Here is a 15,000-nt window from a genome sequence, read left to right as displayed (position 1 = left end):
ACTCTAGAGGTCTTTCCTCTTCTCCCTCTTCCTCTTTGAATGAGAGAAATGGAACGAGGAACGAACTTCTCATTTTCGTTCTCTTACAACCATCCTACCTCTAACAACACCTTCCTCTTCCCTCTCTTCTCCTCTCCCAGTGAAGCACGACGTTGTCCTCATAAACTCGAGTTTATTTATGCGGCTCCCGTCGGTCGGTTTCTGCAGCAAGGACGACAGGGACGCGACAACGTGACATGCTTCCTTCATCGTCTATATCACCCTGAAACAACCCTTAGGATGCTATCCCCCTTTCCTCTTTTCCCTCTATCTTCCCACCTCTTCTATCTTGATAATCCACCTTCTTTATCAATACGTCAGATGATCATAAAAAGATGTAAAAAATCTAATACCTAAAATTATATATATTTGATGTTACAGGCAGAATTGATCGCTCTAAGGGAACGCAAGGCAGCGATGTTGGCATTGAACGTCTCGGCGCATCGATTGATCACCGACCTAGGTGCCTCTACGTCTTTGATTTTTACAGCCTTGAAGGACGGCGTAGCTGATCTTTACAGAGTTTGGGACGAGACGTTTCAAAGGTTAGTTGAGTCTTTACGATTAGGTAAATTAGGTTTAGGTCGAGTTTAGACAGTATACCTAACAGTTTTCTATCTCTCTTTTACTTTATTTACTGACGAAAGCATACGATTTTAAAACCAAATATTGTTAGAGATAATGAAGCCTCGAGAGCAAACATCGAAAGGCGCGAGAAGGCCAGAAGCCTAGTAATGTTCTCTACGGGAGATTTTGAGACCCGTGTTTTGAGACCCGTGGGATTATTGGCTTTAACACAGGGATCGCGAGTTTAATCACGGTTATCCTTGGGGATGACCTGAGGATCTATTAGAAAAATCCTGTTGTCAACGCTCTAAGAAAAGATTCTGTCTTTCGATCAGTAGTTCATTTTAAAAAAAGATTGAAAGTTTCCTACGGTAAACTGTGAATATAGATTCGTGTATAGTTTCGTTCGGATGGAATTCGAAAGTGATTTAACCTCTCTCAAAAACTTTCCATGAGCTTTTCTCCCCTTCCCTTCCTCTTTCATGTGATAGGGATTTTGTACGAAAGGGTTCGTCACTGACCCACTGGGTTTAGCCGAGGTCAATTCCATCCCTCGCTCGTAGAGTCTCGCTCGTGTCCCAGGAATTCCTATTCCTCTTAGGGACGTTCCGTGGTTATCCTGGTATGGCGTTTAAATCGTCCGTCGGCTGATATTAAGCACTTTACGATTGCAAGAACGTGCCTCTAATTGTTCTTTCCTTCGTAAGGCAGTTATTGTTGCGTGTTGTGCGACGTGAATAATAAGAAGACGTACGTTATTAATCCGTGCCAATTCTCAAAGTGTCAATTCTTCCGGTCTCGTTCTTATCCGATTGAAAGATTTCATATTGAAGGGGTCAACTTCGATTTATTCGTCTTCTGACATATAGATTTATGTAGACTTTCGAGGGTAGGACTAAAATGTTTTTATTTGCCAATAGTGCCGCCGGCAAGGAACCACCAAATAATTCGACGACGGTTCTCTCGATGTTTGCTTCTCGGCTTTACCACATTTCCACTTTTTATTATGTTTACCTGTCAGATTCTTTTTTGGGGAGATCACTGAGAATGACTCGAACTTATTCCCCTATCCTTGTTCTTCTTTTCTTTCTTTATTTTTTCTTTATATATATATTTTTTTTCTTTTTTTTTTTCAGAGGAAATCAACGTCTATGCGCTCTTCAAACTGTCCAACAATTTAGCATACGCCTGTCGGAACTTCAATGCGATTTACGTAGAGACAAGGATACTCTAGCGGTGCTGGACGTTGCTCTTCAAGCCGGTGCTACTTCGGAAGTTGCCTCTTCTGTACGTCACGTTGCTCGTCTTCTTTCAGAGAAGCAAGAGGTTCATTCTCAGGTGAGTAGATTCTTTCTGCTCGAGTCAATCTAAACGTGATTATCAAAAGTCCTTCGAGTCTCTTCTCTTCCTTTTCTTAAGATTCACAGTCGTGGGGTTGAACTCCTTACGATAGGGTCGTAAGATTCAGGGGTCATGTTCAACTTGTAAGGAGGAATAAGGAATGAGGATGCTTATAGGGGGCTTCGTTTGACGCATGACACTTGTCGATATCGTGTCTCGGTTAAACGCCATCGCGAAGACCGATCCCCCTATTCCAAGCATATCCGTCTTGTATTTGCATATAAAGTAAGCCCTCTCACTTTCCTTCCTTATGCCTTGTCAAGAAGACGTACTGCCCGCGATACGACGAGCTTTATTCTTGGCCCTCAGGGCAAACCCTTTAAATTTATAACGAAAATCGAGCTAATCTAGGTCACTGAAGTATATAAGCTTTTTTCTCTCGTCAAGGTGTTGCCTGTATCACTTTACGGGTAAACGGTATTACTAGAGCTCGTTCGCCTTCGCGAACGCGTAGCTCTAGTACATGTAGAATTGGGAATACGAAAGAAAAAGAGAGAGAGAGAGAGAGAGAGAGAGAGAGAGAGAGAGAGACGAAAAGAAAAAGAAAAATAAAGGAAGAGGGATGAAGCAGTCGCAAGGCACGTCTGGTCCGACGATTTCCAATTGTCCCGGCGCTCATTTCGTCTGTCAAGAAGACGTACGACTCGCGACACAATACACTCTCACTCTTCTACCCTCTGACTAGTGTCGCTGCTGTTACTCCTACTACTACTGCCACTGCTGGAGATAGGGTAACAGTCGAGCGAGCATACTTTCAACCGTATTCAAACTCCCGTCAAGACGGAACGATCCAGCGAGTTTCTACTTTCGCCGATCTACAGTACTCGAGGGGATAATTTCATGCACTCGGCATTACGTCTTTCTTTTCTCAAGCTTTCGAGTTCTTCTCCTCCTGTGAAAAAGGAAGAAGGTGAAGCGAAGGTAGAAGAACGATACAAAGAAATGTTCTTTTGCCTTTTCTCGCGGTACGCGGATATAAATTTTGATAGGAGTTTAAATAAAATATCAAGTTGGTTGGGTGGATGGTGTGCGCATGTTCTAGTAGCAAGCAAGAAAACTAGCTAGCTAGCTAGCTAGATGGCCAGCTAGCTAGCAGCTTCGAATGTTGATCCTTCAACGGTTCAGGGCTGGCCAGTAACGGGGGTGTTGGCCATCTCAGAGGAGGAACCCGCTCCCTAGGGAACTTGGATCGTTAATCGCCCGAACGATTCTCTTTCGCATCACGTACCGGAGTGGTCCGTGGAATCAGCGTAAAAATACAAATTTAATAACGTCCGCGGAAGGCGCATTCTCTCCTACCATCCTGCTTAACGAAAAGCAACCTTTTTTTAACTTTACTGTTTTGTTTTTTTCATTCTTTTTATTTTTTATTTTTTTTTCCTCTTTTTCTTGTTTTATTCTGTCCTCGGTCAAGGACGGAAGAAGAAACATCAGAGGAAACGTCGCGTGTCTTCTGTCTGTTTCTCAGCTTCCGCATGTCTTCGAGATATAACTGGAAATGAGCCGAGCGTCTTGACTTTCCTACATAGTATTTGTTATATATTGTGAATGTATGTATATATGTGTATGTGTGTATATACATATATAGGTTAGCTCGGAGGTTGCTACTTGGTATGCGGATCGCGCTTTTCATTACCGGAGGCTCGTTCCCTCCGTCTCTTCTGCTGCAAACAGCCTAAATCTACCTCCTCTCTCCCTCTCTCTCCCTCCCTCCCTCTTTCCCTCCCTCTCCCTCTCTTTTTCTTTCTTCCTCCATCGTTCTTCTCTTTCAGTCCCCCTCTCTCCATCTTCTACCCCCGTTCGACCGTGTCTCCACTTCGTTCTCATTTGTATTTTTGGATTTCTCCGTTTGATTGTGAGAGGCGAATGAACAATTTCCTGGATGAATTCGTCGGTGAAAGTCGCCAGCGAATTATCGCAATTTTTTATCGTCATATGGGGTTGACCCGTTATGAAAAAAAATGTCGAAAAATATGAATTTGTTAAAAATATGCTTAGAATCATTTTTTTTTCAATTGGTATTATCAATCGTGTTGTTTGAAAATAACAAATATATTTAAGGTCCTCGAGTTAAATGGAACATCCTCTGTCTGTGTATGCGTGTGAGTGTATGTGTATATATACACATATAAAGCTACAGGATTCTCTTTACCTTTGCCAATCTTTTGACAGCGGATTATGCGATACTTCGCAGGATGCCTCGCGGCTACACTCAAGCGATCCGATCAGAACAGCTTTGAAAACAACATCGAACCCAAACCTTCTTCTTAACTTTCAGAACGAGACGGTGGTAATGAATGATGCGACGATCGTGGAAATAACTGCATGTCCTTTGGCAAAGTTTACTGATCAGTCAGCAACGTTATTGAGCCAAGAAGGTGGTTCACTATCGGACAGTGGAATATCTGATAGCGGTAGCGAGCAGGAGCTGAGCGAACGAGAACGTCGATTGGCAGCTCTTCGTCGTTTGACGCGTAGCTTGGAGAATCAACTTGATCCAGGAAGCGAAGCTTTAACCGAACTTTGGAAAAGGGTCGAGGACGCTGAAATCGAGCTACGTGATTTACAGAAACAGTGTCGTGAACTGATCGTTCGTACTGCAGCCAGCGTCGAAAATCGTACTATTAAAAGAATGTCTGGTCAGCATCATTATCGTACCGAGTGAGTATTCATAAAACTTTGAAGCTATTACACGTTTTAATAATCCATTTACTACTATAGTCCAGTGTTATTAGAAGCTATTCAGAAGAAACAAAATTTACCTCTTCCCAAAAGTTCATCTCTACAAGTTCTCTTTGCGATCCATGAAATTATTTCAAGGACAGACAAGAGACCTTTCCCTTTCGAAGGAAGTTCCAATCACGATTCAACTCTGGTCAGAATATCGTTGGCTTTGGTGTCTTATCAAAACTTTCCTTCAAGTATCTCTCTCTCTTTTTTTCTCTTCTCTCTTTTTCTCTTTATCTTTTTCTCTTTCTCTCTCCCTTACTTTTATAGTCGCCTTTAATCGCAAGAAGAAAATAGGTTCATTTGAAGTAGGTGTGAAACATTCGGCACGTAGCCTCGTAAAAAAAGTTATAAAAAGGCTCTGTTTGAATGGAGTTACGTGTTCAACCTCGAGTCTGATCTCAAAACCGATAGTTAACATTCCTCATTATTTTCTGTTTTGTTCTATTATTTAGCAAACGCAAGAAGGCATCTGGCAATGATGACAACAACATTGGTGATGATGCAATTAAAGATCAATCAGAGATGGACGCTTATGTTGGTACAACAAAATCCGAGGACACTGGTGATCCGGAGAACGAACCGGACATTCCTCATAGTTGGATATGGCGTATCCTGAGGGCCGCATTGCCCTTTCAGTTGGCTCTAGTCGCTCTTTTCTGTGCCGCCTGTCTCCTCGAACCACATTGCTGCGAAGCGGCCAACACTCTCAATCTCTCTTTGACTCCGCAGCTTCGTTACATCAGAGGGCCCCCTCCAGTGTAAATAAACGTCGTCCAGTTCGACCGATTCGTTACAGCACAGAATATGTGTGGGTGTTTGCGTGTATGTATATGTGTACGTTAAGTGTGATGATGTGTGTGTGTGTGTGTATGTGTATTTGTGTACATATGTGTGCGCGTGTGCGTGTATTTGTATACGTATGTATGCTCGATGACAGTGCCGTCGTTCGTAACTTGATCGACGACTTTTTTCTTTCTAGTTTACGCACTGCCCTCGTTGTTTTCTTGATATATATATATATATATATATATATATATATATATATATATATATGTATATGTATCTCTGTGTGTGTGTTATATATGTATGTATATGTTTATGTATGTATGTTTTTGTACACTGCCTGCTTCGTCGTCAGATTGACGATTAATTTTTCATTATGCTCAAATTTTCTTACGCGAGGAGTACAACTGGAAAGAAATAGTCTTTGTTCGAAAATTGATTCAAAGATTTCATTCGAGAACTTGTTTAATCATTTCGTTCGAGTTACGACGATCGAGCATATTTTTATTTGTTCTCTTCTTCTTTGTATATATATATATATATATATATATCTTTATTTATAGAAATGCTATTTATCGAACAAAGAGATAAATGAGAGAAGACCGGGTAAGTATATATGTAATATATATATATATATATATATATATATATATACATATATAAAATACATGAACGACTATCTGTCGAGAAAGTTTTCAAATGGATTTACTAATTTGATATGATTGATATACAATATATATATACGCATGTGTGTGTAGAAGTTACACAAAGATATATACGTATCTAATGTATTCGAGAATGAATACGAGGAATAATATTTTTTACAGAGGACCGGTTAATATAATATGGCGAATTTGAAGTCGCAACAAATAATAACGTTATAATAATTACATGGAAGATCATAATGATCGAGTTATTAACGATGATAGGATTCTTTTTTATTTTTTATTGTTAGAAGAAGAAATATATATTTATTGAAAGACGTATGGCGGACCAATATGGCAGCCGAATATATCATTTCCGAATAAAAGCGGTTTGCTTTCGGAAAATGAAAAACACCACGTAGAATGAAAAATCGAAATTGAGTTCGATTTAGATGTACCAGTATTGCGAGTATTTACACATTATACGTTACTATTCTCGCAGAAAGATTTATACGATCCGACTTTAAAGAGAGCCTTTTACTTATCTGGGTAGAAGGATGAGGAGAAAGAGGAAGTAGAAGAGAAGAAGAAGTAGAAAAAGTAGAAAAAGAAACAGGTGTAGATCGAAGTAGTAAAACCGATTTTGTTTCTACTGTCGTTTCTTGAGACAGTGACAGAATTGGAAAGTAGGCTTTGATTCGGTGATAAAGCCTTCGAAGGAATCAGATAGATGATAGATAGATAGATAGATAGATAAATAAAGAGAGAAAAAGAGAGAGAGAGGGAGAGAAAGAGGAAGAGAGAGAAGATAGACAAAGAGAGAAAAATGTAAGTTTCATTGGGGATAACGGGAAATCGTTCTGCGGACCAGTATTTTTCTATTTTCGTCCAGATTCACTGCACATACGTATGTATGTAGCTTGTTAGAACATGATCTCCCATCACCATCTTCATTTCTCGTTACACCATCATCGTACACACCACCGCTCGCTCACGTTTTCGTCATTTATTTCGTCTTTTTATTTATTTATTTTTTTTTTTTTTTTAATGTTTTTTTCCTCAATATAATTCTCTTCCTAACAAGAAAGAAGAATTTTTCATTATTAAAAATCAAATTAGATCGGAAAACGATAAAAATTCCGAATGCTAATTTGAATTCGTTAAATATCATGTTCATCAATTTTGTTTTTTTCTATAATAATGGTGTATATATACGATCGATTACGACGTATAACGAGAAGATTATCTACAAGAGATTAGATTTTCGCTTATTATAAAGCGTGTTACACTGCCATCGTAGAAGAGAAGAGACGTTCATTAAAAAATCTTATTTACTCGTTTATAATGAACAAACGGATGTGCAAAATAGATAAAGAAGTGTTAGTAGGAGTATTGTCTGTTATAATACAGACTTTGATGCTAATTGAACAGTTGATAACGAAGATCGACAACAATCCATTTGAAGGGATAGCACAACTATTTTTATTTCTTTTCATTTTTTTTCTTTTCTTTTTTTTTCTCCATTTCTTTTCCTTTTGATATCGATATCACTTCGATATCGAGTCGCTTACTAATACGTTAAAAAGATAAATAAAACGATCAACTGTGTTTTTTACAGTTAAAGTAGATAACCGAAAACGGTTTGATGATTCGTGTATTTTTAATACGCGAAAATGGAGAAATATTTATAAAGACGTGAAATCGACATCGATTACTGAACATGTCATCGTCTTGTACACACATACACACTCACAAAATGAGCTTATTTTTTCTTTTTTCTTTTTTCTTTTTTTTTTTTTATTTCATCGTTGAGAACATCAATTAATCGTGTTTTTTGAGGTAGAGCGTAGAAAGGTAATTATACGCTTTGTGTAAAGTTCTTCACGATTTATCAGAAAGACACATTTAACAAAACTTTCTTTCATTCACGACGAATTATGATTACAGGACAATTCTATTGCAATCGCGATGATGACTTCCGATCTTTCGTACGATGCTTACCGTGTAAGCGTACTCATTTGTGTGTATTGAAAAAAAAAATAAATAAAAATAGGAATAAAGTAAAATAAAAACAAAGATAAAAATAAAAATAAAAATAAAAATAAAAATAAAATAAAAATAAAATAAAAAAATTAGCAATAATGTATTGCTAACGCTTGCTCGGATTCATTAAAGATGACTAGCGACGCACTTTAATCCATAATCGACGAAATGCATTTTGCAGACTATTTTACATCTTTTACATTATACGTTATGACGTATCACAACGACGTTATTTGAGATGCATTTTCATAGAAATCGCGTACATCGATATTACTCGAGTAAGTACGTGTCGGCGTTTTAAAAGAAGATTCACGATTGACCGTTCAGCATTGAACGGCGAATCGACGAAAAACTTGTAAGTTTTTCGTAATTAAAGAAACAATTGATGATCGATCGATCAATGGATCGATCGTATTTGTACATTTATGATTTATGTACTGCAGCGATAACTAAGGAGAGAGTATGCGATAATACCTATCCTTCTTGCTCTCCTTTTAGGATAATGTGGGATTTTAAACAAAAAAAATTAATAAAAGAATGAAAAAAAGACTAAGAAAAAAAGAGATGGAGGGAGAGAGAGAATCGTTGAAGACGGAGATACGAAGATAAAATAAGGGTAAAAGTTTGTTTACATGATTAACGACGAACTATCATATATCCTACAAGTATCAACGAAATGTACAACTTTTTTTAAATGATTTCCTCGTTTCATTATTATTATTATTATTATTATTATTATTATTATTATTATTATTATAATTATTATTATTATAATTATTACTATTATTACTATTATTATTATTTTTCTTTTTCTTTTTTTTTTTACACAACTATCTTAGCTAATTACTTTAACGACGATAATTGTGTGTTGTAGACCATGATTTCATCCGAAAGATTGTTCGTTTTTAGATGACAAATATAAATTGACGGTTTCGAAGTCGTTCTTTCGATATTATCAAATAGTATTACGTTTAGTATAACACGGAACTGTTCTTAAATTTTTAACTATTTCGATGCTCCAATTTTACGTTGTCCCCTTTGGGATGATTTTTAATAAAATGAAATATTATTCGATAGAATCGAACATTCTACTTTGATGTATCGAAATTGATCGAACGATGAATTTGTACGGATAAATTCCAATTTGTTCGTCAATCGATCGCTCGATTAATAGATCGAAAAATAGATAGATAGATCGATTTCACCGTCTCCCATTAATATTTTCTTCTCCTTTAGTCCAAACTTGAAAGTTATCTTGTACTTTGGAGATTTTACTCTGAATAATTATTAAAGTAACCCTCGCTAATTAAATGTTTTTATAATACATGATTGAAATTTTATGCCCGATCAATGAGTATGAGCGTTTTGAAATTTTAATATCAATTGGAAATGTCATTTTAATTATTTTTACGTATTGGAATTTTTTTAATTTTAATTCTTTTTACGGTTTGTTGGGCATCTTTTGTTTCATCGATTTCTCTTATTTCCATTTCATCGAAGTATATAGATAAATATGGAGAAGTAACATATATTAAAAAAAAAAAAAAAAAAAAAGAAAAAAGAAAAAAAAAGAAAAAAGAAAAAAGAAAGGAAAAAAAGATTTGCGCTTTTACTTCTCACTTACATTTATGATACATGTATAAAGTACCTGAGAAATCAAAATATTTTACGTTTAATGATAATATGCAGTATCTCTTCGCTTGCATTCGTGACGATGCATTTTTCATTTCATGTTTTTTTGTATTTTTTTTTTTTTTTTTTTTTTTTTTGTATTTTATATTGACACCCACTTATCGTGGTTGTTTAAACTTACGAGATGCGTTCGATTAATAAATATATAACGATCGTATTCGCATCTCCTGCATGCGAATCTTTTCCTTAAAAATTATTATCTTTGAACGATATAAGAATATTTCTGTAAAAAAAAAAAAAAAAAAAAAAGAAATAAGGAAAAAAGGAAAAAAAGTAAAAAGAGAGAATTACGATCCTTACGGAATATTTGACGTTGCGTTGGTGTCTACAAGTTTTTTTGTGTTTTTATTTTCTTTTTTTGTTTCTTTTCATTTTCGTTTTATTTTTGTTCTTTTTTTTTTTATTACAATTTACTACTCACTCTAATATCTCCTTATCTTTGCTGTTACTGTTTCTTCTTGTTATTTATTATTACTTAGCTTATAAAACCTGTAGACAAACCCACGATATCACGTCTCTATTTTGTCTGGGTTTTTTTTTTTTTTTTTTTTTTTTTAAGAACTACTTGCTTTCTTGTAACGTGAGAATGGTTCTAGAATATATTAAAATTATATTTTCAAAATCAAATGTGTTAAAGAATCTGGTTCGTTATTTCACTGAAGTTAAACTTTAAAAAGAGAAAAGAAATTACTATGTTGTATTAAAGAATCTGGTTCATTATTTCACTGAAGTTAAACTTTAAAAAGAGAAAAAAAATTACTATTTTTCTAAGATTTTAAGCCTACAAATAGAGAAGAGCATCGAAACAATCAAAAACTAATCAGCGATTAACGAGCGTGATTCTTAAAAAGAAAAAGAATAAAAAGAGAGTATTAAAATTATATTAATGGTATGCTGATCATTTCAATGTTATAAGCTTGTTTTTATTTGTATATGTCGAATGGTAACGAAAAGTTCGTCTTTATGTTAGTCTCTTGACAAGACTTTAAAAATTATTATTAATTATTTTAGTAAATTTATAAATACATAAAAGTTTATAGAAATGAACGATAAAATCGAAACAGTAATATTGAAAAAAAAAATAACAATTTTTTATTATTAATTATGTCATTGTTCTTGCATACAGACGATTTTTCGTTACTCTGTCTATTTCGAAAAGATTGCTATTGAATTTCGCACTTTTATAGTCATACAATATATCTTCAAGTAATACCTGAACTGTAAAACACGTTGCCGAGAGGGGGGGAGAAGGAAAGAAAGACAGAGAGAGAGAGAGAGAGAAAAAGAGAAAGAGAGAGAGAGAGAGACAGAGAGAGAGACAGAGAGAGAGAGAGAGAGAGAGAGAGAGAGACAGAGAGACAGAGAGAGAGAGAGAGAGATCGTATCCGTATTTAAAGAAACATTGTGTAATGTATTTCGGCATTTTGAAATAAAAATAAATTATAAATTCTTGAATTGGAGTTAACAATACCTTCCCAACAACAATACCATTTATCGTTCCATTTAGAAATTTTAAATAAAGTTAGAGAAAAATTAAAAAGAAAAAGAACATTAAATAATTAAAAACATAATAAAATAATCGATATAATAGAACATCTGCTCAGCATGTTTGAAAGTTTCTTAACTTATTGTTATTGTGAAATTTTAAATTGAACTAAAAAAAAAGGAAAAAGAAAAAAAGACGATTAATATTTAACGTGTAATTGAAAACAACATTCTTATAAGTAGATGTGAATATAATAATAATAACGTTTGGATTATTTAAGAGTAACTTTTAGTTATTATGAAATTTTAAATTGTGATAGAAAACAATAGAAAAATAATAAAAAGAATACGACTAATAATAAATAATAAAAAATACATTTTTTTTTAATTACATGTCGATGTAATAAGAAAAAGTATATTGATCGTTTGTAAGTTTCTTAGTTTATTTATTTTTAATCCAGTTATTGTTGTAAAATTCCAAATCGAGGTATTAAAAAAGAAAAAAAAAGAAATTAAGAGAAAAAGAATATAAATAATGAATAATAAGAAATATAAAATTAAGATAGATTAGTTAATGCGATGGAGAAAATATTTAAAACATTGCAATAGGTTCTTAGCTTAGTTGGTTACTCTATGGAAATGCTTATGTTAGTCGAATATAGAGAATGGAAAAGAGATAGAGAGAAACGTAATGCCAACTGCATCTTCTTCGATAATAATTCACTGACGATTGATATAGCGGTACGATGATTGCGATGTTCCCAAGTCCGATCGCGTCGGCCTCACTGAAGTCGATACGAAGCTACGGATACGTTCGAGGTGAAAGGGCGAGCCCGCTATATTATTACGACTCACACCTGTACCTACAGGTAGGTTGCGCCAATGCTTCTTCCCCTTATATTTCCAAGCGGAACCGCTAAATAAATTATTATTACCATTACAACGCCATAGATTTCCCGCATAATCATTTCGCATATTTCTCTTCTCTTCGTTTGTCATTCCGAAAGAAAATTTTCTATTTATTTTTCCAAATTTTCTTGTTTCTTTTGTTCGATCTCTACAAATAAAAATGTAAAATACGATTAAAAGAATTAAGAGAGTGATCGAAATCGTGTTTTCTTCTTTTGGAAATTGACATAATACGTTTCTTTTTTTATATATATAATATATAAGATCGATATAAAACAAAATAAGAATACAATTTTTATATAGATCTTTTACTTGGAACACTTTAATAATTATTACAACATTTATAAGAATAGATGATTATAAGACGATAAAGAAGATACGAGAATTAAAAAAAAACAATTATTTATAAAAATTTTAAAAAGATATGTAATTTTCTTATCTATCAGTAGAAAAATTCGAGACAAGCGTTACTATTGTAAAGAGAAGAAGCGTAAACGAGATGACTCGTTCGGGCAAAGTACTAATTTGTAATTTACGAGAGAAAAGTGGAACGAGGGGATGTTATACGCGAATGCGCGTTAACGCCAGTAAATGAGTTGAGACAAGATGTATTATTTTTTTCGTTTACGTGCCTGCCCTCAACTGACTCGCCTCTATGACTCCTGTGGGGTTCTCTTCACCCTTTATTCTTTCTCTCCGTAGTTCCTCCGATTCTTTGTCCTTTGCTTCGCTTATTTCCCCACCACCCTTGTTTTACCTTCGTAGAAGGCGAAAGGGTTGAGAGAGAGAGAAAGAGAGAGAGAAAGAGAGAGAGAGAGAGAGAGAGAGAGAGAGAGAGAGAGAAAGAGAGAGAGAAGGGCCAAGAACTGTAAATTACCAAGAGGGCATTTTGATTAAATTTTTTATTGCTTCTGCTAAGGCGTGCACAACCTGCTGATTTAACGATCGCGCTTCGCAAGTTTTATAGTCCCTTCGTTGGACCGAATCTTTTGTGGGATAAGAAAGGAATCATTTGTATTACGTGTCCTTTCGATGTCCAAACTGATTTTTTGATTATCTATTGAGTCTAGGATTGTCAAGATCTAAGAAAGGTAAATATGTTAATTTTGCATCTTTGGGATCATTTGCATAGTCTGATTGCCAGACATTAAGAAATCAAATTGTATATTTTTGTATTTTATGATTTAGCTTGGAAAGAATTAATCTCATTTCTAATATAAGCCTAAGATCTTCAAGGAATCAAGTATAATGTTGATTTTGCTATCTGTTAATCAATGATCGAGTTTAGGATTGCTAAGATACAAGAGATCAATTGGTATATTAATTTCGTTTTATTTCTTTATTTTTGAAAATTATTTGTCTATTCTAGAATTGTCAAATTTTAAAGAAATCGAGTCGTTCGTCGATTTTTCTCTTTGTTTGAGTTTATGGTTTGGTCAAAAAAAAAAAATCTTTAGGATTTGATGGTATGTAAATTTTACTATTTGGATGGATATTATCTGCGAAGTTGAAAATTGTTAGTTTTGAAAGAAACGAATCGTTTACTGACTTTTTAGTTCGCAGACTTGGTAGTTCTCCAAGTCAATGTAATAAATAAATGTCCTACTGAACGAAAGACATGATTTCTTTGAAAATCGCTACAAAAGCTTAGTTGTATGAACCACGTGTAGGAGTCTTTAGGATTCGCGATGAGCTCACAAGTGGACGATCGAAGGAAAGGTGGTGCAAAGGGTGGTGGTGGCGCGAAGAAGGGTGGTGATGGTGACGGTGGTGGTGGCGGTGACGATGGTGGGGGCGGAGGAGGCGGAAGGTGTCACGTGGTCGGCAAGAAGCTCCGCCTTCGCGGCGTAGCTCCAAGTACGGCGCGTCATTCATGGCCGAGCTAAAGGCTACGCCAGCACTCTCCGCCGCTTCCGTCCGGCTGCAGCAGCGGCTCTCGCGAGAGGAGATCTCCGTGGGACTCCTCGTCGTCTTTGTTGTTCCTCATGTGATTTCGTGTGTCCGATTTCGTTTATCGCGTTAATCGGTGACTGCTTATCAAAAAAGCACGACGAGTGTCTCCCGATCGTTATATTTCGTTGAAAACATATTTGTGTTGTTGTTTTTATTGTTATCAGTGAGGACATGTTGTTGTTATTAAGAAAAGAATGAAACTCGCGATGGTGAGTGATCGGGCGATCGATCGATCAACCGATCGATCGATCGCGATACGCCACCAGGGTGATACCAGAGTCGAATAGGGCTCGAATTTAGTGCGACGAGGTATAGATCGAAGTAGAGAAAGAAAGAGAGAAAGGGGAAGAGAGAGGGAGAAAAAGAGAGAGAAAGGGATAGAGGGAGATAGGGCGGTAAGAAGGGAGGGAGTGGTGAGACGAACAAGTAGGCTAGAATTTAACAGGGCTTTCGTGGTGATTTCGACGCGGAAGAAGTTGAAAGAAGAGGAAGAAGAGGACGAAGAAGAAGAGGAAAAGGAATAGGAAGAGGAAGAGGTGAAGGAGGCTCGACGTTCGTGGTGGAGGCCTGGCTGATGCACCGTGGCTGCGGCGGCGGCGTCGCCGGAAGCGGTGCTGCTGCTGCAGAATCCGGAAGTGCTGCTGTATCTGCTGCTGCCGTTGTTGCTGCTGGAAATACCAGTGGAGATGCGACGGTATCAGTAACACCAGAGGAACGTTCTCTGGAGCATCATCGTCATCCTGCTCATCATCAT

General features: G+C 35.9%; 2 protein-coding genes across 14 annotated transcripts in view; both read left to right on the top strand.

The window, feature by feature from the left end:
• LOC118448734 (klarsicht protein-like) overlaps positions 1 to 10,151 on the top strand; it is a 44,252-nt gene extending 34,101 nt beyond the window's left edge. For 6 of the 8 annotated variants that reach the window (XM_035882339.2, XM_085656029.1, XM_085656031.1 and 3 more), the window contains 4 exons: positions 421 to 584; positions 1,743 to 1,944; positions 4,286 to 4,668; positions 5,190 to 6,077. In XM_035882339.2, coding sequence (XP_035738232.2) covers positions 421 to 584; positions 1,743 to 1,944; positions 4,286 to 4,668; positions 5,190 to 5,499 — 1,059 coding nt within the window. In that variant the 3' untranslated portion in view covers positions 5,500 to 6,077. The other 2 variants (XR_014981982.1, XR_014981983.1) reach the window with 2 other exon arrangements.
• Positions 10,152 to 14,181: 4,030 nt separating this feature from the next.
• Positions 14,182 to 15,000, top strand: part of LOC118448736 (protein trachealess-like) — an 85,853-nt gene continuing 85,034 nt past the window's right edge. For all 6 annotated transcript variants that reach the window (XM_035882350.2, XM_035882348.2, XM_035882356.2 and 3 more), the window contains exon 1: positions 14,182 to 15,000. This exon is cut by the window's right edge and continues 233 nt beyond it. In XM_035882350.2, coding sequence (XP_035738243.1) covers positions 14,821 to 15,000 — 180 coding nt within the window. In that variant the 5' untranslated portion in view covers positions 14,182 to 14,820.

This window comes from Vespa mandarinia, chromosome 3, assembly GCF_050613455.1.
Source record: "Vespa mandarinia isolate Hongniang chromosome 3, ASM5061345v1, whole genome shotgun sequence".
Taxonomy (NCBI): domain Eukaryota; kingdom Metazoa; phylum Arthropoda; class Insecta; order Hymenoptera; family Vespidae; genus Vespa; species Vespa mandarinia.
Note: the sequence above shows the minus strand (reverse complement) of the source record. Positions and strands in the feature narration are given on the sequence as shown.